The 24,142-nt window shown below is 37.6% G+C and overlaps 1 protein-coding gene across 7 annotated transcripts in view; it reads left to right on the top strand.

Moving 5' to 3' along the window:
* The window catches only part of LOC124166984 (hemicentin-1), a 316,617-nt gene that overhangs the window by 228,501 nt on the left and 63,974 nt on the right, over positions 1 to 24,142 (top strand). For all 7 annotated transcript variants that reach the window (XM_046544739.1, XM_046544740.1, XM_046544734.1 and 4 more), the window contains exon 5: positions 21,671 to 21,840. In XM_046544739.1, coding sequence (XP_046400695.1) covers positions 21,671 to 21,840 — 170 coding nt within the window. The remainder of the gene's footprint in view (positions 1 to 21,670; positions 21,841 to 24,142) is intronic.

The following is a 24,142-nucleotide window of genomic DNA, read 5'->3' as shown; positions in this document are numbered from 1 at the left end:
GTCGTAGAGGATTTTGTGGGTTTTCGTTCACTTTTTTTCTTGATCAACTTCATGAATATTGCATCAAAACATTCTCTGATCGGTTACTTAACGAATGGGCTCACAAAATGGTTCAGGGCCTTCAATACATGAATTTCGACTTAATGTATTTAGCACAAGAAATGAGTACATCATTTTTATATCTAGATGCATTATTCAAATATGTGGTAACTATAATGAAAAATAGATAAAGTAAAAGACGAAAGAGATGGGAAAAACGGCCTTATAATTAAGAAACCAATAGCACTAGAAATCATTTCCTTTTTCCTTAAACACCTTCCATTCTAACTATTTATCATAGGGATAGAAATATTTTCAATATGGTTTTAGGTAGGTAGGTTTGGAGGAGGGACGGATAGCTTAGATTATTAGCGTCTTAATCAAGAATGAGAGAAAAAGGTGGAGAGAAACCTGGCGCCGGAAATAGCCTACTCTTCACGAAAGGTGCTGAGACGACCACGGCTTAGCGTCCCAACCGCCCTCCATGCAGCACTCAAGTGGGGATCGGACGACCTCTGAAAAATCTTTACTACAGCTGTGATTGGAAGACGACCCACTAAGTGAGAAGCCAAAACTACAGCAGCCACTCCAACTCTGGCGTACGACCATGTAGAAGGGGTAGAGAACCCCTTCATCGCCGGCATTATCAAGCGCTTACCTGAAGATGACAAGGAAACCACGGATTTGCGTCTGAGCTGGCGTGAGGTGTACTCTCCTTAAGTGATTTCTGAGCTCTATAGGTTGAATAACCTCTAAAGCTTTTCAACTACACCTGCATACCACCGTGCAAGCCCCTTCGAAAGGTTTTTGGGGAGTGTTAGGACGTCATCTACGAACCTGTACGAAAAAGTAAAAACATTATATGCACGTCTTCAAAGATTTCAATGCACTGAGTTCGACCTTCCATTCATGAAACTCACTTATTCATCAAATGAAAAACAAAATTCCTATGCCTATCCGTTGCAAAAAAAAACCTGTTTTTTGTCGTTTCTTATGGACTTGGGAATTCAATGCGGATATTTTACGATGTTCTTCGAATCATTCTCTAAAAGCATTCCTATACTCAAGTCAATCAATGCACTATGTAGCCTCTTGAGTTCCTAGTAAATAAACCGTTTATAAATACTTGTAGCATATTGTGTTTCAAAATATTAATTACATATAGAAAATCTGCAAAACTTTAATCTCTTTGCGAGTTCCCAGCATTAGTTTTTAGTGCTGTATTTCCCTCTGATTTAAGCCAGTAACGCATCTGTTAATTATGTACCTTGAACTGACTACGTGCCATGCTACAATCTCAGAAGTTTTAAAAACCGTCGACCAGTGGAGCAAAACTTTATTGTAAAATAAAGATTGTGGACTTAATTTACTTTCTCCGTGACTCTATGAACTCATTGTCTGATCAGGGTGTAAGCTGAATATCAGTCATGTTTCTTACAATCAATTCCCTTCCGCAAATTTCAATCAAGAAGCAAAGTATTATTTTTAATTTTCGTAGCCTTGGGTCGTTCATGTAAAAACATTAACGCTTACTTGACGACATCCTTCACTCTTCTGTAGAACTTAGCACCCAACCGGTACACAAGAAGTATTGAAATTTATTTGAGTTCTTTTTCTTAGTCGCATCGATGCTTTTTCCAGAGTTTACCTCTCATTTTCCACACGATAAAAGATTGATTTTTCAGCGTAGTTCGGTGGAATTCTTTGATGGATCGCAATGGTACCTTGACAACGGCATCAAGTGCCAAAACCTGGTCATTACAGATAAAAAAGGTGTGGGAAAAAGTTCATTGCTTACATAAATTTAAAGATTCATGTTTTTATTTATCCCGATATTTTTCTGAGATTAACGGTAAGAGCATAAAAACTAAGAGTCATTGATAAAAAAATTATTACGTCATTGCGCGTTCAAACATTTCCCGCTAATTTTCACGTAAATTAAAAATCGACCGAATCTCACCCCTTTATTCACCAATCCACGCTAATTTTTCTACGAACGCCACCATCGTCGTGTGGTTACCGGAATCTAAATGAATAATTCTCAATGCGTAATAGTGTAGAAATTCATTCCCTTTTTCCCTGTGCATGGGATATAATTCAATGAGATGCAGCTAATTTAGAGCGATAATTTACGGAAGGGTTACCGACCTGGATGTACGGGCATTAAGGGGTAAATCCGGAGGGGGGGGGGGAGCATTGAGATAGGAAGGAATTAGGGCAATCGATTTGAGGCTTTCAATCACTCGATGTCCGTTTAACCGTCACTCATAAATACATGAAACCGGAATGATATTACAGCGGCGCCGGTTCCATAATAAGGCTGATATTGAATTAGTCCGTGGCGTGAATATTTCCAATTTTCCAACATTAATTTTCTAATCCCATCAATCTAACAGGCATACCTGTCATTATCTTCAAACATATAAATAATTTAAATTGAGCTCAAACAGTTTCACATTGATTCCTTTCCTCTTTTTCGGCTACCTTACAATGTAAAACCTCATGTAAAATTGCTTTCTTGTTATATGACGTCGGATCTTTGATGAAATTTAGGTTAATTAATCAGGTAGAGCAATTGTTCACAGTTGTTGGATAGGCAGATATTTGACTCGTCAGTTATGTGAATTGAATCAGAAACAAGTATAAGGGAATTTATTATTCATTTGAATTAAAATTTTGATTATTCATTTTTTGCTATTCATGTCAGCATATCGATATAAAATGTGCAAAAAGACAATTTTTACTTTTGATAATGCTAAAAAACCAATTAATTTTCTTCTGAAGTTAAAAATCAAAATTTTTACAATTCCAGGAACTACCTTAAAAGAAGTATTTAAGCTGGCATTCTTGGTTTGTTTGAAAGGTAATGCCAGATTTTCAAATTAGCAACTTTTCTGGATAAATAGGGTCGGAAGGGTAAAACTACCTGCTAATGACAGAGTACGTTCCCTTCTTTTGTGGACACCTGACTGCCGAAATAAAAGTAAGAATTGCTGTATCATTTGTATCCATTCTGCATAGGAAGTGGCATTTTGCATTTCTGGAAGCTACCATCCTCTCCGCTCATGTTTTAATTTCGCCAGTTGTATGAATTATCATCTGGTATGCTACTTGTGTAGAAAATCTGGCAAAGCAGGGAAATCACAGATAAAGCCCTTTAAGTAGCCTGAAATTTCCTAAAATTGCTGATAAAATTTTTATATATATTGGCATGTTTGGGGTATCTCGTCGGGTAGCGTATTGTAACCATGATAGGCATAACTATCGAACTCTGTACCGAAAGCTTCATCAAGTCCATAAGATTGGTGTTTACCCCACATGTAGGATCTGATGCATCGAAAATTAATGTAATATTTCTGTCAACTCGATCTGCCGAAACTTTAACCCCGAAAGTTTACCGACGCGCTGGGATACTTGTAATAGTCAAACTGACGACCGTCAAAAGGATATGAGTTGATAACTAAAGAGTAGTTTTCGTGAATTTTTTCCCACTTTCACGTAATTTATGTTTTATGCGAGAAGAATTAATAGTATTCAAACTGTCGGCGAGGTAAATTTTAAATCCCTTTGTTATTTTTTAAATTTACTAGCATAGCTCCTGGAGTAATATTTCTGACCCTGATTACTATAATTTCATTTCTGATGCTTTTGGTTTGAGCCGTGGCGGTAGGAAGAATCTACCAGCTTACAATCGAGTACCATCCCTTTCTTTGCGGGTAACCTTCCTCTGATATTAAAAAATAAGAATCTCTAGGAGGAGGCTGTCGCCATTGCATCCAATCTGCATAAGGAGTGGCTTACTGGAAGCCGCCAACCTCTCCGCTCATTTTTTAATTACGCCAGTTATATGCATTTGGGGCTCCGTGGCGAGGACTTCACCCGACGGGAATAAATCGCAGCCCGCCAAGTTTCATTGCAAGCGCCGTCGCCGGGCTGCGGACCTTTTATTACCCACAACCACCCTCGCCGCATCCTCCTAGAACCCTTTTTATCCCGGGATGGGGTTGTCGGGTTCTGAGGAATGGGAAAGGGACACCCTTCGCTATACCTATGAGCCCTAGCCTCTCCTCCTCCACTTTCATTTCTCATTCTCTCCATCCCAATCCTTTCATTCCCACTCCTCCATCTCTGGGGCCATTCTCATTCCCTCCCCTGTTCCCTTAATAACGGTCCCTGGAGCATTACTTGGTATTCCGCGCCCACGGTAGCTCGCGGCGTATTTTACGATGCACGTCTTTCTGTTTTAATTTGCATTATAAGTACTGTCCCTTCTTCCCCGCCTCTAGTCGGGATGAGAGGAGACGTTCGACTCTTTCCTTACCGTCATCTCCCCGCGTGCAGGAATATCCGGGGAACACCTCCTTCATGACATGGCTGCCACCCTCGTGGAGATGGTGAAGTAGAGTACAAAAGGGAATAGTGATCAAGGTCCACCCAAGGCAGTAATTGAGTTATCAACATCTTGTGGCGTGAGCATGTTGGAGGTCTAATAAAAATTTTGTGGTCCTCGACTTCTTCAATTACCCCTCCGTTTCCACGGTTACCCTCATTTTTTTTCCTAATGCACAATTAAAATGGGAAATGAAGACTATTATTCTCGCTTTTAAGACTCCATATTCCAGGTTTTTAATGACTTTTACTGGTCTCAAACTCGCGTCTTATCAGACCCATAACGGATTAATTCATTGCGGTCAAACTCGTTAAAGTGGTCAGAGTTTAATGAAAGCAAAATTAAATGAGAAGGGGATAGTACAGTAGTTCTCATGAAAAATTATTCTCATTTTCACGTAAATTCTGTTTTCATCCAACTTATTTTTACTTTCGGGCTTTTATTGTGCTAAAGATGATGCTTTCCTTTCATTTTGTATATTCAAAGATGTGTGATTCGGCTATCCCTGCCGTTGATTGTATCAATATTATCATTCTTAATCTATCGTAAAATTTTCAAACTCATAAGAAAGAAATTGCTGCCGTGAGATGATGAACGTAATATCTTGTGTGTCTTTTGAATTGATAGTTTTCAGAGGTTCCACATGAAAGCAATTTGAATTTATTTGTTATTACCTTTGGAAAACCTATTTTCCTCTACTCATTCTTAGCCCGTTGTATTATCGTGCATGCTTTGTTTATGAACAGCGATGGGGTGAGATCATTTATCGTGATTCTTAGGTAAAGTCTGTGGTTCATTCTTCTTAGGGATTCGTGCACCAAACTATTTGAGTGTATCTTCATTACAATTTTATGTATTGCAACTTGTAACGATAATGATCCAAAATATCTCTTTGCCAAATTTTCTATAAACAATTTATGATATAATATTTCTTGGAGTTTAGGTCATTTAAAAACTAAGTTTCAGCCAACGTTTCGATTTATTTTTAAATCATCATCAGGGCTCTTAACTTTGAACATATTTATTTGACATATTTATAGTTAAGATCCCTGATGATGATTTAAAAATAAATCGAAACGTTGGCTGAAACTTATTTTTTAAATGACCTAAACTCCAAGAATTCGCATTATATCATATATTAAACAAGGTCAAGAAAAGGAAAGAAAATAATTGTAAACAATTTCGCATTCCAAGTAATCCAAGCTGGATTCCTACATTCCCAAGCGTTTCCTCACTAGTTATGGTTGCATTAACTTTGACATAGGTTAATGTAATCATATCCAGATTAAGTTACTTATTTTAGATAAAGTAATATCAGGTCAAGTTTAAAACACTACTCCAACAAGATATCATGGATTCAGAAAAATCGTAAATATTCAGCCAATGCTGTTGAAAATTAAATTATCATTCAAAATATAGACTCCATACATTCCATAAAATCGCGTCTAAAATTTCTTTCGTCGCTTTTTTTTAAGTTAGAGCGATTCTCCTTTGGTTAGTATCGCCAAGATAATTTTTCCGGTGCTAATTTTTCTATGGATATATCATGAGTGTGTTTAGCTTAAAAAGATGTCTCTTGATAACAATTTGTGTATATCAATGTTTTTTTGGCCATATATCGTGCTTCTGATGCAAAATTTGTTCCAACCATGTGGGAATAGTTATTTTTGTACCTAAGCACTTTAGTATTTCCATTATCTTCTTTATCGTAATTGACACTCAGCAGTTACTAAGTTACTCTTCGTCAAACTACTTGTTGTTCTCAAATCAATCCAGGTGAAGCCAATTTCCAACGGGTCCAAAGCGCTCTTTTGCCATGTGTGGCTAGGTCAAGGATGATAACACTCATTTTATGATAATATAAAGTGAACACTATGCTGATCAGCTTTCAAAGATTCACGAAAATTTATGACGGTTAACACTTAGTTTAAAAAAATACATTTTTATTTTGTTGTATAGATCACCGAGTTCCCGAAAGATCCGGGAATAAAATTTTATGCGCCGCGCATCTTAAACGAGGACTACTCCCGGTTGGTTGGTGCTATCGTTGCAAAATCGCTCTGATCGTTAACCCAGAGCAAGAATCGAGAAGTTACGCCCGCTTTGGGGGACGTAATCGAGAAGACGTTTGCCCCAATAGCACGCGGTCGATCGCTTTTAACGCGAAGCGAACCGTGTTGACGGGTAGCCGTGGAGGTGTGAGGCTTATCGTCTGGGCGTAAATGTATGTATGGGCCGAGAGGAGGACTCGAGAGTGAGTTGAGGCCGGGAGATTCGAGAAGGGTTTAGCCGAGGATTTTGCCCAGGAGGGTTTGAAGCTTAACACGCGGAGGTGCTTCAGCCCTTGCGGCCGAGCGGTGAACTACCCAGGCCCAAATAACCTCACCTCTCCTCCTCCCCTACCTTAAATGTTCGCAAATGGAGTCGCTGGCTGGGTTGCCGACAGCAGGCAAAGATGACCTCAAAGAGCACCCTATCATGTGCGAATTTTTATCTCTCCACCCTTTGGAGTATCGACAATTTTAATCTGACTGTGCGTCCTTCACGTTGTCTCACGCTTTACAACTAGGGTAAGCACAGTATTAACATTTCATTACTAGAATAGGCACCAAAGTAATCATATCGATTAAAGTCAACTTTTTGAGGACAGATGTCGTGGCGCAATGTATCGAATGATAAACGAAGATATGGTAATATTGCGCACTAATTTAATCATAACAGCTTACTGCACGTGCATCGATTTTCTCCATCAGAAAGTACTCGATAATGATTTCACAATCTACAATGAGGTACTTCCTGTAACCGATGATAAATGTGTAACAACTGAGACATGTGTAGTAAGCTGTTGTAATAAAATTTGCTGGCAATACGATATCTTCGTATGCCATACCGATTAAAATTAGGTACGGTTTTCCTTTTTGCTGTTTACGACACATTTCATCATAACTATTCCAATTAGTCAACCTGGGTGTATCGTTATCTTATCGAGCCGATATATTGGCTCAGAGTAGACCGGATTTTCAAACTAATATTGTTGTAATAATTAAATTTACCCTTTATCTAATGTATTAGAATATTATAATTAACAAATAGTTCCTTTTAAGTAAAGTAAAAAAACATTAAATATATAAAATACCAACTAAATATTGTGTTTTTTCATAAAGTGCAACAAAACTCTTACATCTAGGATGGCACTTTTCGCTATTACCACAAAATTTCGGTGGCACTAAGAGGGTTAATATAAATGGGAAGCTCTTGCCCTGTCCTAAAATTCACTCTTCGAACTATTTTTTGTCAAATGAATCACTGTATCACAAGATTATCTGCGATATGGAGTCGTAAATGAACATTAAGCTTTGTCTTTTGCGAGTGGAAGATAATTATGAGGAACACGCATTATACTTCTTCTCAGGCAGTGGTCGCCGGTGCAATTGCCATCTCCCAATCAATGTCCCCAAAGTCCTTTCGTGTGAGGACAATGTGATGGTAGGGTCCCACGAAGCAACTCCGCGTTCAGGTGATCATTCGAAAACTATGCGCCCCGCGCAACATCCTCGTGAACTCCACAGGGAGCAAGATAGGGATTACAGCTTGCCTCTCTCAGACGGAGGAACCTCCAGTGTAGCCGTGCTTTGTGATTTTCGCTCCCTCTGGAAGAAAAAAGGGGGAGCTAAAGGTCTCCCTCTATTCTCATCCGCCCCCTTGAACCAACACACTGCATATACTCCTCCTCGATCCTGTACAATTGCTTATATGCATTGCAATCTCTCCGTCCCTTGGAAAATCTAAATGTTTAATCTAATTGTAAGCACTATATTTTCTCTCATGCTGTACAACACGAGTAAGCACACTTTCAACACGTCCATACCGGAATAGATACCAAAGTACCTTTTATTTTCTAAAACGTCATTGGAATCGTTGAAGTAATTTCTTTATTTCCCCTTTTTTTCAATTCATTTATTCGTAATTTTGGTACCATTCCCTCTCATACTAAGAATGAAAGGATTATTTAAAATATTCTTGCTTTGAATACTTGCCTTAATTCTCGATCAATTACTTGATAATATCATTTATAGAGCGAAAATACCACATTCTAATACATGTAATTTCGTTCTTGATTTGTAGATATGGCTTGGTATTCATGAATGAGATGCGTCTCTGAAACTGTTGTTTAAATTAAGTACAAATGAGAATTGTATTGGTATTGCTGGTACGCTATATTTACGATAAAAGTTAATTCATTACTATAAAATTAGGCATAAGAATTGTGCATAATTATTCTTATACACACGAGGTAGCGTTTAAAGAGGATAAACATCTATTCATAGGTCACGCTAACCACCATAAAAATGCCACATTTGCGAACACCCTGGGTAATTATACTCCTTGTCTACGCGAGGCATATACAATCATCTTCTGCCCCAATGCGTGGATGCAAACCAGGCATCTCCCCAACTTCAGCAGGGAGCCGCCGTTGTCCTTGTCTTCGCCTCTTGCAGTCGCTTCGGTGAGGAAGCGTGAATACACCCTCGAGCATGTCCTCTCCCTCCTCCTACCCTCGCCCCAACGCTCGCTAGGAAATCTTAATTAACACGCCGTAAGAAACCTCATTTTGTGGGTGACTCTCCGGGCGACCCGTCGTGGGTGCAAAAACATTCCCCGCGCCGTCTCTGGAAGAGTCTGCACAGATGATTATCCTGCCTACTGCGTAGCGTCGTGAGGACGATTTAGATGCCGGCAGTGAGGCTCTCCATCTAAGGGACGCTCTCGGCGGAATTGCTGTAATGTTCAGATGAATGGGATTAAGCCGCGGAATCTTCTTTTCCGCGGGAGAATATGTCCCATCCAAACTGTAGTTCATCCAACGGTTTCGGTCCAGGGTTCGCGGCAAATTGCAAAAGCTTCATCGCTGCGGTGCGTGGAGTCAACTTTTCGAATTCATTAAAGTCGCCCGAGATTTTTTTTAAGCTTTGAAGGCGCGTTAAAAATACTGCTTTTCATAAAGAACTCTCCTGTATCTCGATAAGAGAGGCGCAAATAACGTCTTTGACCTGAATCTACTCCACTTATGTCCCTCTCTTTGAAAATGTATATTCAAGGCGTCTTTAATTCTTGAAAGAGAAGAGCCTTCAGAATCCTGAAATCCGTCATATACTTTCAGGTATCTATCTGTACATTAAGTGATATAGTATTTGGTGAACAGGACACAGGGTTATTTAATGTGTAATATTTTGCATCGCGATTACGTTTTGAAAATTTTCATTCATTTCAATATCTATTGTCTAAAATTTTATTGCTTCCGTACACCTGTATTCACGCTCCTGTGTATCACTAATAGAGGCGCAAGCTACGTCTATGACCTCAACCTACTCAATTTAGGTTCTCCCTTCTAAAATAAATATTCAAGGTCTCATCAACTTTTTCTTGAGCCTTTAAAATTCAAAAATCGTATTTTTCTTTCAAGCTTAACTGTCTGCACGTTAACTCATAACATAATTAAGTTAGCGCAACTCAGGGGTGTTTTTGTGTAGTTAATTGCATCTCGATTACATATAGAAAAATTTCCTTCATTAATCCTTTGTATTATTGAAAGTTGTTTTGATTCTTTTCACCTTTGACGAATTTCAGAAAAACTTACCAGTTCCTGTTCAATATTTCAATGTCTTAATTATCCAAAATTACATGTTGAAAATTCCTTAATTCCGTATGTATTGTCATAGATTTTATTGATACTTTAGACCTTTGATCAATGTCAGAAAAATGTGTCTATAGCTATTCAATATTTCAATTCTCCCTTTCTCAAAAGGTAAGCGGATGCGAATTTCAGTGAAAACTGTCCGGCCTTTTTTCACTTGCGGCAGTTAGTTTCAAACATTTCACCGGCCGCATGCTTTCCTTAACCGAAACCCTAATACGTTCTCCTTTGCTGCCAACTAGCAAGGAATAGCAATCCGACTTTCTGCAACAAATGAAATCTTTTTCACTCCCATGGCTTTAGCTATAAGCCTGAATCTCCCTCTCTCTCTCTCCCCACATCATAAATATCTGTCCTTGCGTCCTTTCCCCGCTAAGCGAAGACAAAAGGTCGCATATCCCAATCTTCCTGCGTGGCATCGCACCACGACTCCGCCCTTTACCCATAATCCCCCACACCCGCCGCCCATAACGCGCAATTTCACTCTTCAGGGTGGAGGTCATCCATTTCCTCGCTCCCTCCTTCGCGCGATTGCCCTGCTACCTGGCGGAACGCCCTCGAGAGCTCGCGCCCGTGAATCGTTGTGCGGCTGGAGATCGTCACTTGTTTCATTCGCGGAAACAATTACATCCGGTAGCTCTGTTATCTCGTTTATCGATTCTCAAACTGTTTATTTCCAAGAATCTTGAGACTTTACGACGCTTCTTGAAGTATTTGAACAGTGAAATCCGATTCTCTATTGTCTAATAAAGTATAACTTTGTAAGATTTAATATGCCTAAATCTAACTGTATAATCCAAGCTTTATGTCTTTATTAGCTGGGATATTGTTATTGTTACAAAATGTATACTTTTTCTTTAATCCTGAGGGTAATTTTTTCCTGTGGGTATTTGGACATCCTACATTTTTTCCATTTGCCATATTGATTCTGTTAACAACATTTCAAAAAGCCTTCTCTTCTAGTAATTGACATTTCTTTTTATTGTAATCAGTATTTTACTGTCGCCGTCACTGTATTAAAATTGAAAAGATGCGATATAATTTCACAGGAGCCCAAATGTAAATGTAATTGATATTTAAGTTAATGCACGGATTTGCAGTAAACTTTCGCGATACATTGCTGTGATTGGGGTTTCTTTAGTACTGGGATTCATCGATCATTATTTTACACTAGTCTATGTCGAAAAGAAAGGCCTGTTCAAAATGAAAAAAGTAATTTATCATTTCAATTTTTCCACTTCCATTGTTTGTTCTTCAGTATAAAAGTATTCACTATCCCGGAATAGGAAAAAACTAGCTATTAATATGAAAAGGCGAGAGATTGGATGAAAAATGGACCTTGAAGGGCAAGGAAAATATTAAATACGTGATGGTGAAGATAAAATTGATAAAAAGGGGGCGAGAAGAGTTATTTATGAAATTAAAAATGCCAATCCCAGCTTAAAAGTGACATAGTCGTGTAAAAAAAGCATTGCATATAACATGTGAGTTCGTGCAGAGCCTCGTGCACTTATGCGAATTTATGTACACCAGGGATGAATATCGCCGCAAAAATCATTTGGCAATTTATATTTTGGTAAAAATAATAATAATTTGGTATAAATTAAAATAATTTGGCGTTATTCGCGGAGTAGCGACAAATAAGAGTTCATCCTCCTATATTGGTTTATTAAACACGACCTCCGTGTCCCCTGACACAGTGCGGACATGAGTCGTCAACGCTTTGCTTGCTTAATCCAGTCTGAGATTCGGCTTGGAAGAAGATGGCTAGCCAAATGACTTTTTCGTGGAAAATTTCATTCTTGATGAAAATTGAAAAAGCACCTTGCAATATACTATTATTTAAATGGTTTTCAATCCATTTATACCAAATTCAACCAACATACTAATATATTATATTTAATGCTTTTGGATGAATAGCCGACGCTAGTTATTCGTCTTGGCACAACTCAATATATTATAGGCAATCATATTATTCCAAAAATTGTTGAAAATCAATGTATTGATACATTAAAAACTGATAAAGTAGGGTTAAATACTGATCATAGGTATGCTATCATTTTCAATTTATTGTCTTTTTAACAAAACTTTTTTCTTGTTCTTTTCCTTGCATAAATAAATAATTTGATGACAAATAATTAATAGCTAATTGTTGCTATAATAATCAAAGATAAATTTAATAATAAAAATAGTATTACTCAACGTATTGGGGGTATTTGAGGGATCAAATAATACGCGTCGGTTTTATTTGCACCCAAGATAAGTGCTCCAAAAATTACGTAACTTGTAAGTTTTTGTTCTACATAATTTCTGGCTTCACGTGAGGGGGTGTTTCTTCGTGGATTTTACTCGCCACCCATCTCTAATGCGCACAGCTTTGTTAAGCTGCGTTCGTATATCTCCGAGTTCGTCCAAGCCCGACCATCCGTCCCTCAATCATAATCGCATGTGAAAAGGATCGTAGCCGTATCCGCGGCGTTGCTGTATGTAATAATTACCTAGCTGTAACCCTTTCCTCGCTTTGCGCCCGAAAATAGCCCCAAGGAGAGCCAGCTGAAATGAATGCCTGGATGAAACGTGCCCCGGCAAGCGGATGGCCTTTGTCCTCTTTATGTGATGTAGTAACCTGTTCTAAAACATTGCGCTTTGCGGCGGATCGTCTCAGGAACCGCGCATCAGTTGAAACCGCATCCAGTCAACATTGGTGCCTTCACAGCCAACAGTTTCTTGTTTGATCTTGCGGAATTGCTCTCTCAGAGCATGTTGGATGCAATTAAGCATAGTTTCTGCATCAAGGGGCGCACGTCAAAAGAGTTGAGTCTATGTTTGTGTATCATTCGTCATCGCCTGTCTGTTTTTCTATTCCCTGCATGGATATGAATTTTCACTGGACTTCTTTCTTTTCGACTGAAAATGGTATTTTTTGCATTTTGGATGAATAAAAATTTCCATAGAATTTTTATTAAAACACGACCATGATGTCGATAGTTAACGTCATTTTCTGGTGTTTTTATGGCCAGAAGATCACGTAAGCCGTGGAAACCATGGTAATTTTTAATACAAATTCCGTGGAAAAGTTCAAATTTTATTCATCCTAAATATTCATCAAATCCCACAAAGTATCATCGGAAATCACCAAATTTTTTGCACGTTTTGATAAGAGATAATATCAGAATTTGTCTCCAAAAAGTGTATTTTTGTAGCCTTGGTGTGAATTTTTGTATTTACTAATGTAAATTGGGAAAGCACGAGAGTTACCTATAACTGCCACGTTGAAAAGGGTTACTTTTGAGAATTCGTTGGGGGAAAAAAAACAATTCTTGTTAGAGTAGTTTTATACTGAATACTTGATTTCTAAGTGCATAATTTTACGATTATTCCTCATATTTTTATGAATTTAATATCATGGTGCGTAATAATTAAAGTATGCCTAAATATACTGTCAAATTTTGAATTATGAACATATTTTATAGCCGCAGCATCCCGGAAAGCTTACAATTAGGCGCGCAATTCCAAATACAGGAAACTTCCCTGCAAAATTGATACTTTAGCATCGGCGTGGGGAAGGAATTTAACGGGGTAAATCCACAAATATTTTCGGTACTTCGGTACGTAAGGAATGCGTCTGATCTTATTTTGAGTAGTCAACATTTTAAAGCGTGGTAAAAAGCCGTATAAGCTTATTTCGAGAAATCTTTTGAAAGCTGTATAACTGCCTTTTCAAAAACCCCTCTCCTGAACCAGGAAACATTTGAACTGGGAGACAAGAGCCTTGGAACTGTTGGAGCGGATTGGGAAAGGGAAGAGTGGGTGGTTCAACCCTTAAGACGCCCCCTGTTATTCCCAGGTGCCAATCTCCTGCCCTCCCGAACATTGCTCAAGGATCTCCTCTCGCCAACATTCGTGAGAAATAAGTTTCAGTTATTCCTTAATCTCGAAATGGGTTTCGTAAGATTTATTGTCATCGCTTCCGCATCAAATAAATCACTTTGCCACCATTTCGCGCTCTTCGGTAAGAAAAGGAGATGGAGAAGACGGACAAGGGAAGGGGATAAAACTGTATATCGTCTTTTGCTTTACATTTCCCTTGCCTCGATCACCCTGTTCAGGTGGCAGGTGCGATTTTTTATCGGCAGATTTTTGTAAACTTTCGCACATATTTTTAATATTTTGGGTGTCTTTTTACAAAAATGTGAAATAAAATATTTTTTTCAAGTAGGTGTTGAATGCAATTTAGCTTTTTGTCTTGTAAAACATGAAGTAATATTCTGTGTCACTCTCTTTAAATATGAGGACGCTTTCATTTAAGGTAAATGTAATGTTAGAATAGGATAAAATGAGATAGCAAAAGTTCAGCATAAGCTAACGAACTTGACCATCTGCGTGTAATAAAATCTATGCCTTGATGTTATTTCTATGTAAGTAAAATTATGTTTTCTATATTTCCTTTCAATTAATGTTTTCACGTAAAAATATAGTAATTAGTTAGGAATCATTGTCATGAACACCATCATTATTAGTCTACAGTGCGAATGTTGGTTCTCCATTCTGCTCCTCTCTCAGCTAATCTTTTCACATTTACGTATTTCTTTCCTTCTTCAAAATCATACTCTGATGAAGAGAAGAAATGCGTAAATTGTATCAATTATTTCTTCAGCAAATGTATTCAGACCAGCTTATCCCATGATGTGAACGAACAAGTTTTATCGTCTCCTTCTCAGAGTTTTTGTAAGAAGTCCATTCTTCCCCTCTCTTATTACCACTTCTAATTCTTCGTCTCTTGACCTTTCTACCGCTGTTAGCGTCCAAGCTTCACCCCCATGTGAACACATACTTCATATGTAGCATCCATTTTCATTACATGTACATGTCAATTCATATCTCGCACAAACAATCAAGTCATCAATAAAAACGCCATTACTACTGTATACACATTGACAAAAGGGAGGTAAAAAGTTTCTATTGAATTTAAATAAAATAGTTCGGTGGGAGGGTTTTAAGAGGTGGAGTTTGAAGCATCTTTTCCCGTGAGTCAGTTCTTTTCTCAAAGGTTTTCCAAGAGTTCCCTCCAAATTCCACCACCATCCCTGCATCAACCTCCACCCACTCAAATCAATCCCATTTCCACCCCATCGACCTCCCTCTTTGGCTGAAAAAAAGGACTCTCCCCTACTTTGAAAATTTAAGAAAATCATTCGGAAGCCTTTCACCTCCAGCAGTGACTTTGTTTCGCCCTTTTCTTTGTCTCTAACCCCTCCAGCTTCCAAGCTTCTTTCACCCCAAAGTGTCGTGGACCAGTCCCACATAGTAACAATATTAACTCCTTATTTATACATTGAAGGTTACTGTAAAGGAGTTGGCTGTAACGTCCCAGTGAATTCCTACATGTGGACAATGACCTAAAATCGCTGCAGAGAGAGTATGAAGCAATTAAGAACGAAGTCGATCTTTATTTGATCCAATAGTGAATTTCGATATAAGCAATTCAACTTTGAATCCATTTGCAATTGATGGCTATAGATTTGTTGAGATGGGAATTGTTGATTGAGAAATTTAGGCTAAGAGTGTAGTTATAGCTGGTGTTCTTAACGCATTACTTGTAGAGATCAATCTTTAGGCTAAATTTCGTTAACTTTTTCTGACTTGGGAGAGAGGATGAAAATATTCCTATTTCACTGTAATTCAAATGGTTTTCAATCCATTTATACCAAATTCAACCAATATACTAATCATATGTATTTAATGCTTTTGGATGAATAGCCATTTGTTTAGTATGGTATAGTATTTGGTATTATTCATCTTGACACTACTCTAAACTGTTTTCTATCGCTACCACCTTGAAGTGAATTTGCACTCTTGGGAAACTTTTGTGCTGATAATAGTTGCGAGATGTTGTTGATAATAGTTGAGTTCTGTTGCCGTCAAAATCGACCAGTAAACCACGCTTGAGTCTATTTGGAAGTAGGACTCGAATAACTGTGGCCATCGTCAATAGTAATGGTCAATGATAATGCAAAGGTACATTTAAAAAATCCGCTGAAATTAAGTGGAGGTGGGAAAATTTAAAAAAGTGACATTTTTCAAGGTAATAACTGGAAACTGCGCCAAAACATACTCACAAATGGCTAGTTGGCAATCTATGAATGCATGGAATGCCGATTGTCATGCTTATTCATAATCGCCTAGTTACGGGGCCTCGGATTGATTCGATTTTCCGTGATTCTCAACTGTTTATAGAAAGGGATTAAGTAATCATAAACGCCTAACAGTAAATGGGTTGTACGTTATGCAAGCGGCGGCTATCTAGATTTTTTATGTGCTTAAAACTTTTAATCAGGCATTAATATCTAAATCAAAATGTTTCCTCTAGCAGTAATTGGAAGAGAATTGAATAAGACTCAATTTGAAAAATCTAGTATTGTGGCAAATGAATTATAAATTTCCTCGTTTCATCCTTCGCATATGGTTACATTTCATCCATGTATGTTACACTCCTTTTTTTTTATTTTGTGTAACATGAAATATGAGTTTGTGAAATATATGAATATCTTCTCGAATTATTTACGTATTAACACACAAGTGTATTGGCCAAATATCTAATATGGATTCATTTCATACCTGAGGGAATAATTTAATAATAAAATAAGATTAAACATATATCCCCGGCGTGGCATTTAAATCGAATTTATGTTTAATTTACAAGTGCGGATTAATCTGCTCGGCTATGTGTAAACATTGAGCAGGGAATCAAGTTTTTATCAAACTCGATCTCGAATTGTCTGAAAAGGGATTGCAAACAGAGTCTTGTAAATAGGATCTAAAAGGAGTGTTGAAGATGGTGCTTGAAAAGACCTGCCAAATCAAATAGAAGGTAAATTTAGTTCTCCTTATTGCAATTTCTTCTTTCAGAGGCCTCATCTACTATTCACTGAGTAAACTTTGGAAACTCGTCAAACACGATTATTTCTGTTGTGAATTTTGTAGTTTTTTAATTGCTCTCGTCGTAGTAATTTTTTTGAGAGCAGATTTTTTGCTGTGATTTGGTTAAACTCAAAAAAATCAATTTTAATTGCTCACCAATCTTATCGATTAATTTGAGCAAATTAGTTTGATAAAAACTCAGGCGATTCGAAATCTTATTTAGAAGATAAGACCCCTATAAAGTAATTTACAAAAAATGTTAAAACAATGTTTTAAAATACCCGATAAAAATTTGTCTAGCATTGTTTAAGTACTAAAACAATTTATGGAGAACAAATTATGTTTATGGAGGGTAATTAATACGGAAACTATTGCAAACAAAAAAATCCACGTTTCCATACAATTAGTAACCATGCTATAGATCCATAAAAATAATAAATGAGAACCAAGCAATGCAAGCAAAAAAGTGACATGTACCCGCAATGTTTTAAACTACGAATGTGTAAAATACTAAATCAAATAATACCAGCACATACAAATTGGCTAGTTTGCCCACACCAGATTGTTTGTCGCAGGAATTCGGGTTCTTGCAAATGCCTACCTGCCACAAAATAGATACGTACGGTTCCGCTATTTTTTTAAACCAGTTTTAAGACCTTTGAATCAAGCGAGAGGGAACTTGTCGCCTCTTTCTTCCCCGAAACAGTTTCCGTGGTCAGAACTATAATCGGTGACTGAACGACGAAAACAACAAGAATTTCCCGCGACCTTCCGCGAGACAAACTTTTACGCTATTCAGAAGACCGTAATTTCCAACCCTTCGTCCGCGACCTCCTTTTGCTTCGGTTCCTGACTTGAATAGTAATAACAACAAAAGCTTTTATGGAGTTTAAATGCGTGAACACCGCGGAGGACAAGCGTGAAATTGGTGGGAGGGAGTTTTTCTTTAAAAAGGTGTAGACGGGGTTGAGAAATTGTGGGCACGTTGGTAGGGGCGGAAGTGAAAATTGTTTAAACGGCCCTGAGCAATTCGCATCACGAGCCGCGAAAAGGTCTTTACCCCCTCCATTTTGTGGCGCCCCTGAACACCCTGTCGGCACCATCCTTAACCCCTCAGGGATACAATCCCCTTCCCAGCCTCCAACCCTCACATCCTTTCCAAACTGTTCCTTGCGCTAAAGCCAACTTGTCTCCCCGCCCGGCAAAAGTTTCCGACAGTCGGAGAAGCGGCATAAAAATACATACATGCACAAACTTAAACATATATATACGTTTGGACGTGTGCTAGGGATTTGGCCGCAAGCAATCGCTTTCATTTCTCCCTTCCCCTTACCCATGATGCAATTCCTTATTTCCCCCTTCCCACGCCGCCTGACTCCCGAAATAATGGAAATCGAGTTCGTTGTTTGGAGGCGGCTTGACGACGGTTAAACAAACGACTGTGTTGTCCCGCTCTCGGGTATCGGCCGCCGCCGCCGTCAGAACCGTTTTCCTTCGTCGTACCGTCTCAACCGCATCTGCATTTTTCACTGATGAGAAATCGCATTAACGCGATGGGAGTGGAAGCAAAAAAGTTGGGTCTCTTGTTGGAAGTTGGGCTGAGGGATGTCCCGTGCATCATGGAAAGTTTCATCGATTCTCGAAACTATCCACCACGTAACTTTCTTTCTTAGAAAGACCAGTTTTACACACAACAACAAAATGCTTGATTTCGTCTCGTATAATTAAACATAACCCAGCGCTCCGTCCCGTAAACAATGTCATTGTTGTCTTTGGAATTTTTCTATTCAGACATTAGTTAAAGTTTTTGCCGACCTTTTTATTCTTGCAAATAGTTTCTTGCTATATTTCCGCGAGTTGTGAATTTATTCCTAAAGTTTCTCCATCCGTGCTGAAGGCTTCGTGAAAATTGTATGCTATTTTAACATCACTTATCGATGGCTAAGTACTAGCAACACGTATCTCAGAATTTGGCTGGTTTGAGACAGGTATCTTAAACAAAGTGTAATGACATTTAAAAAATTATAATTCAAGCAAAAAACAATTCTTTGTTTGCAAATGAATGCTTCTTTTTCAGTTTTATGAATTTTTTGGAGTTTAATTTCAGTGTACAATTAAAAATATAAATCGTTTCTTTTATTCTCCTGAAAAGTTGCTATTTTTGAGATACGTGTTGTTAGATATTTGCCATCGATATGACTACGACTAAGCCCATTCATAAAATTCTGTAACGAAGGAGTTTTTATTAGAATTTTTTTAAATTCCATTTATGTAAGTGATGATAGTTGGCTAGCCAAATAAACAGCTTAAGGATGGGGTTTGAAAGATTTTTTTTAAATCCTGTTGAGTACATTCAATAGGATGCATATTGTAATAAATTAATGCAATGCGCTTATAATAAAGATTGAAAAGTGAAAAGTTTCAAATTTAGTTCCGGTGATTTTTTTCATTTTTTTCTTGCCCAAAATTTTTCCCACAGTAATAGTAAGAACACTATTAAGGCTATTTAATCGTTTTTAATATATTATCCAGTATAAATAAATGATTTCGTATTCGTGTTAGGATACGCCAGACATATCATTAATATTGCAAGTACTTATACATATATATATACCCCTTAGGGTTTCCGCAGAATGAGGTCCCGATACCTTGATTTATTTTCACTAGTTCTTAAATTATGACGTTTTCACCATTAGCTTATCATCGTTCTCTTGTAAAAGAAGTCAAATTCTAATATCTACCTACGTTATATCGATAAAAATTAATCAAATTTGGATTTCGAATCATAAAATGACAAACATAGGCATCATCATTAAGTAAATAATTACCCTACTTTCTCTCCTTTCTGGAAACTCTGATGACAAAAAAATCTAATTAAAATAATCGTCGTTCGTTGTTTTGTTAGCGGTTTGCGTTAACAGTGGAAATAAGATTTATCTCTCGGTAGATATTGCGTTTCCGTCTAATTTCGCAGGCAGCGATCATAGTTTCACCACTTCACGTACCCTTCATTCCGTAAGATGCTCCTTTTAGGGCTCAAGTCCTTGGAGATTTTTTTTTCCTATTACGTCCCATACCCAAGAAACAATTGTAGCTTTTAACTGATTCGACGCTTGAGATAACTTCAGTCCCTTAACGGCCGCGCCGCTGGAATCAATTTAAACCAAGTGTTGAAAGGCGCTGAGAAAAACTCTCAGCGATTCCATCTCGTCTCTGGAGTGAGAAGTTTATTTTTTTGCCACAATCCACGACTGCTCACTTCGCTTCTTGTATTCAACTCCTTCGGTCCATCTCCAGCTGCGTCGAAAATAAGAGATATCTCAAGAGGCGTAGCAATAATCAGGAATGGAAGCTTAAGACCTTGCTGCACTGATAGGAGTGAAAATATCTTGGTCTCCTAGCTCAGTTTTTCACTCCAAACGCACATGATATCTCCTAAGCTATCTTCAAGTGCAGAAAAGCAATCTCATATTGACATACTTTCATTTTAAGGTCATACAAGTTTCTGATTTTTTAAATGTTAAAAGTGTGCAATTATTATTTTTTCAAGATTTCAAAATTGAAGCTCATCTATAATTGATTATATTATCTCCCAAGATACTTTTGAATTTTTTTCATTATCACAGTAATCAATTGGCAAACTTATGAGGAATTAATTTTTAAAGGGGAGAAATACATGCTTTTTAGAATGAGAAGAAAACTTTGTTTTTTTTCTGGTTTATTAGGAAATTCTACGCCCGGTCGCGGTTGTTTCTCCATCATTAGGACTTTCATATACAAATGTTTATGGACTTTCATATACAAATGTTTATGTTGATATTAGTTAGCAACAGAAACCTGTGGTAGAATTTTATAATAAACCAGTCCTTACGTAAAGTTCCTACGTCCTAAGACTGAAAGTTGATAGCTACCCCTAAAAAATATTTTTCCCTGTGTTTCAATCACTGCTGGTTGATAATATTTTGCATTTAATGTAAAATCTGTTAGTTTTATCTTAAATCGCCATTGAGACATTTTCAAATATTCAATTTTATGCCCTAATTTTTCTCTAATAGCAATTCGCCTGATATCACCACAATTACGAACTAAACCCATTAACATGACACACACGTCATCTACTGGTAGCTTTTCCACCTTGATTTTTCCAAAAGTGAATATTTACGATTAAATATTCATTGCAATCATTTTTTTGTTCAGCTAGGGTCATTTACTATTTTTTACATAATTTAAAATCGTTCTCACCTCTCTGTCTCATGCTTAAATTAAAAACAATTATGGCGTTGGGAAAATTTTCGTTTGCAAAAATCAAGATTCTCTTGTATGATCGTAGGTTTTCCCGCCGCATCAGTTGCAGAAAAGTTTCTCAGGTTTTCCACCGGTTGATGTCGTCCATGTCTCCCGATGTTTTGATCCACGACTTGCTGATCATACTTCTCCGGAAGATCCCCTGAGGATGATAGGCAAGTCGCGGATCGAAACGTCAGGAAACATGGACGACATCAACCGGTGGTACACCCGAGAAACTTTTCTGCAAGATTCTCTTGTTTGTTTGAAATATTTGTTTTTTTTAACTTACTGTTGCAGAGGAGTGGAAAATATAACGTTTTCATTTTTTTGTCTTGCAGTCCGTCCTCGTAAACTGGAGCTTGGTGGGGTGGAGCATCACGTTGTACAGGGTACCGAGGTCACGCTGCGTTGCCACGTTTCCGGCGCCAGGCCAGCAGCCAATGTGACCTGGTACAACGGCACGGAGGTCATCCCAACTGACAATGTCCTCTCGGACGCTGCCGTACAGGTGAGTTACATTTGGACGAGGTTGAAAAAAATATTTCTTTGGGATGTAAAGGAAAGCTTCTCATCTTTTTAAGGAATAGGTTGAAAGTTTCATCGTTGAAGAACCTTGCTTCACCGCCCCTCATTGACCTTTTTCTCTTTGCATGAATTTCTACTTTCTGTGATTTTTTTAGAGTTTGAATTGGTTTTATGCTATTTTGATGAGGTTTTTATAATATCATCTACCACAAAAATATCTTTTGCTGATAATTTTTTAGGGATGTGGAGATATACTTGTGACGATTATTATTACAATTAAAGGTATAAGAATGAATTTATCATCTAATTCGCGCAAATTCTGATTTAAAAATGCAAATTAGTTGCTTATTTTAGTTACGCGTTGCAATTTTGTTAGTTAGCGTTTTTTCCATTATAAAGAATATTGATCATCCTACTGTTAGTGAGACTATAACATGCTTTATGTAACCTAACAGGCTTTCTCCCGTTTTTTTATTCGGTCATAAAAGTTTTTGTGTTAACTTCACAGCTATAGGTATCCATATTTGTTGTGCTTTTAAGTTTGTGAAATTTCATCGCAAAATAGACGTGGTCAGTTTCTTTTTTCAATATCTCTTCAATAAAGAGGGGTGCGAATGTACTATGCACTAGTATTAGTTTAAAACCCCCAAGGCCTAATGCGAATAACAAGATGATCTAATATTTATTGTTTGACTAATGTGGATCCAATCACATTTTTAATTATTAATCTGTTTTTGATGGCGAATAATTGATGCCATGAGCTTCACAATAATACGAGAGTAAATAATATTTTCATCTTTTTTCGCCTTAAGGCCCGAAATGCTAATATAATTTTACTTTTGGGACATGAAATTTTCATGCCTGAAAAAAGGATGATGAAGACTCATAAAAATAGTTCATGCTACTTTTTGCGGTATTTTACTCAGAATATGTAAGACTTTTGAGTCATCTTTTATTTATTTAACATTCCTATTTTTTAAATGATTTTACTTGGAGATATATCAGTCCTGATAAGTTACATTATTTCTTTTATGAAATCCGAAAACCACGTTGTTTTCGTTTATATTCCGCAAATTGAATAATTTCGTCGTTTAATTAAAGTTATAAACTTGACGTTTCGTATGCTCTAGTGTTTTCAATAGGTTTCTTTGAACTGAGCAGAAATTCCAGGAAGATGGGTGGCTCTGTAAATTTTATTTTTACATTTGCCTAAAAAAGCTATTTTTGCCTAAAAGCTGTGTTATATTTTTGTGAAGCAAATTGCCCAACTTTATATCACCAAAACTCCATTTAAAAATTAAAATCACATTTGGAATCAAAATTACTCCAAAATTTTCATACAATTTCATATTGAATCATTTTTATCGGAATACCTTGAAAGCTTTTCTTAAGAAGCCATAATTATTTGTTGGCAATAATGGAAACTTCAAAATCTAGGCCGAGCCTCTTTGTTTTTATCTGTTTTTTTCAATGTTTTCTCAATTGAACGGTACGAAAACAATTACATCCGAAATTTAAATTTATATAATACTATTTCCATCAGAATTATTTCCGAATGCTCTTGAAGTTATACCCAATCCTATTTTTATACTTTTTTTATCGGAATGACTTTGTTGCTTCTCGTGGGAAACCGTCATAATGTTTTGACACCAACAGACATTTCTGATTATATTCCAAACCATGTGATTGTTTTGTCCATCCATTCCCCAAAAAAACAAACCGTGCGATCAAATTTCATGGTGGAACGGGTCCATCTCATAAGAAGTGTCGGTAGATTGCTTTCCTCCCACTCAGCTTTCTCTGCGAAATGGAACCAGCAGCAGAGATACTTATTACATTATCAAAGCCAAAGCCTCCCTCGTATATTCTCTCTCTCTGCGAAGGTTTTTTGTCTCCTTTTAACATTTCGGGGGGTATTTATTTAATCTCTTCCATCACACTATCCCTCTTAATACCTCCGGAACAATTCGCATTTTCTTCCAGCCTCACGGAGAGGGGGGATCTCATTCTCTATGGAGTCATCGGGGTGAAAAAGAATATGAGGGAAGGTTAAGAAGTGGGTGGTCTTGGGTCGAGAGAGTACTCCTTGCTGGAGGGGTTCGCCGTCTCCTCGAGCTCCCCTTTCCCCGGCTGGCGACGCCGCCGAACCGGGGAACGGCGGAGGAACTCGCCCGTGAGATATGAAATCTCTCCATCGCTCGCGCGGGGACGCGTCGACGACGTGGGAGCTAATCTTCTCCTTCGGAGGCGTCTCAGACTACATTTCCGCGTTGAAAAATAATCCG

This window comes from Ischnura elegans, chromosome 10 (assembly GCF_921293095.1).
Source record: "Ischnura elegans chromosome 10, ioIscEleg1.1, whole genome shotgun sequence".
NCBI lineage: Eukaryota > Metazoa > Arthropoda > Insecta > Odonata > Coenagrionidae > Ischnura > Ischnura elegans.
Note: the sequence above shows the minus strand (reverse complement) of the source record. Positions and strands in the feature narration are given on the sequence as shown.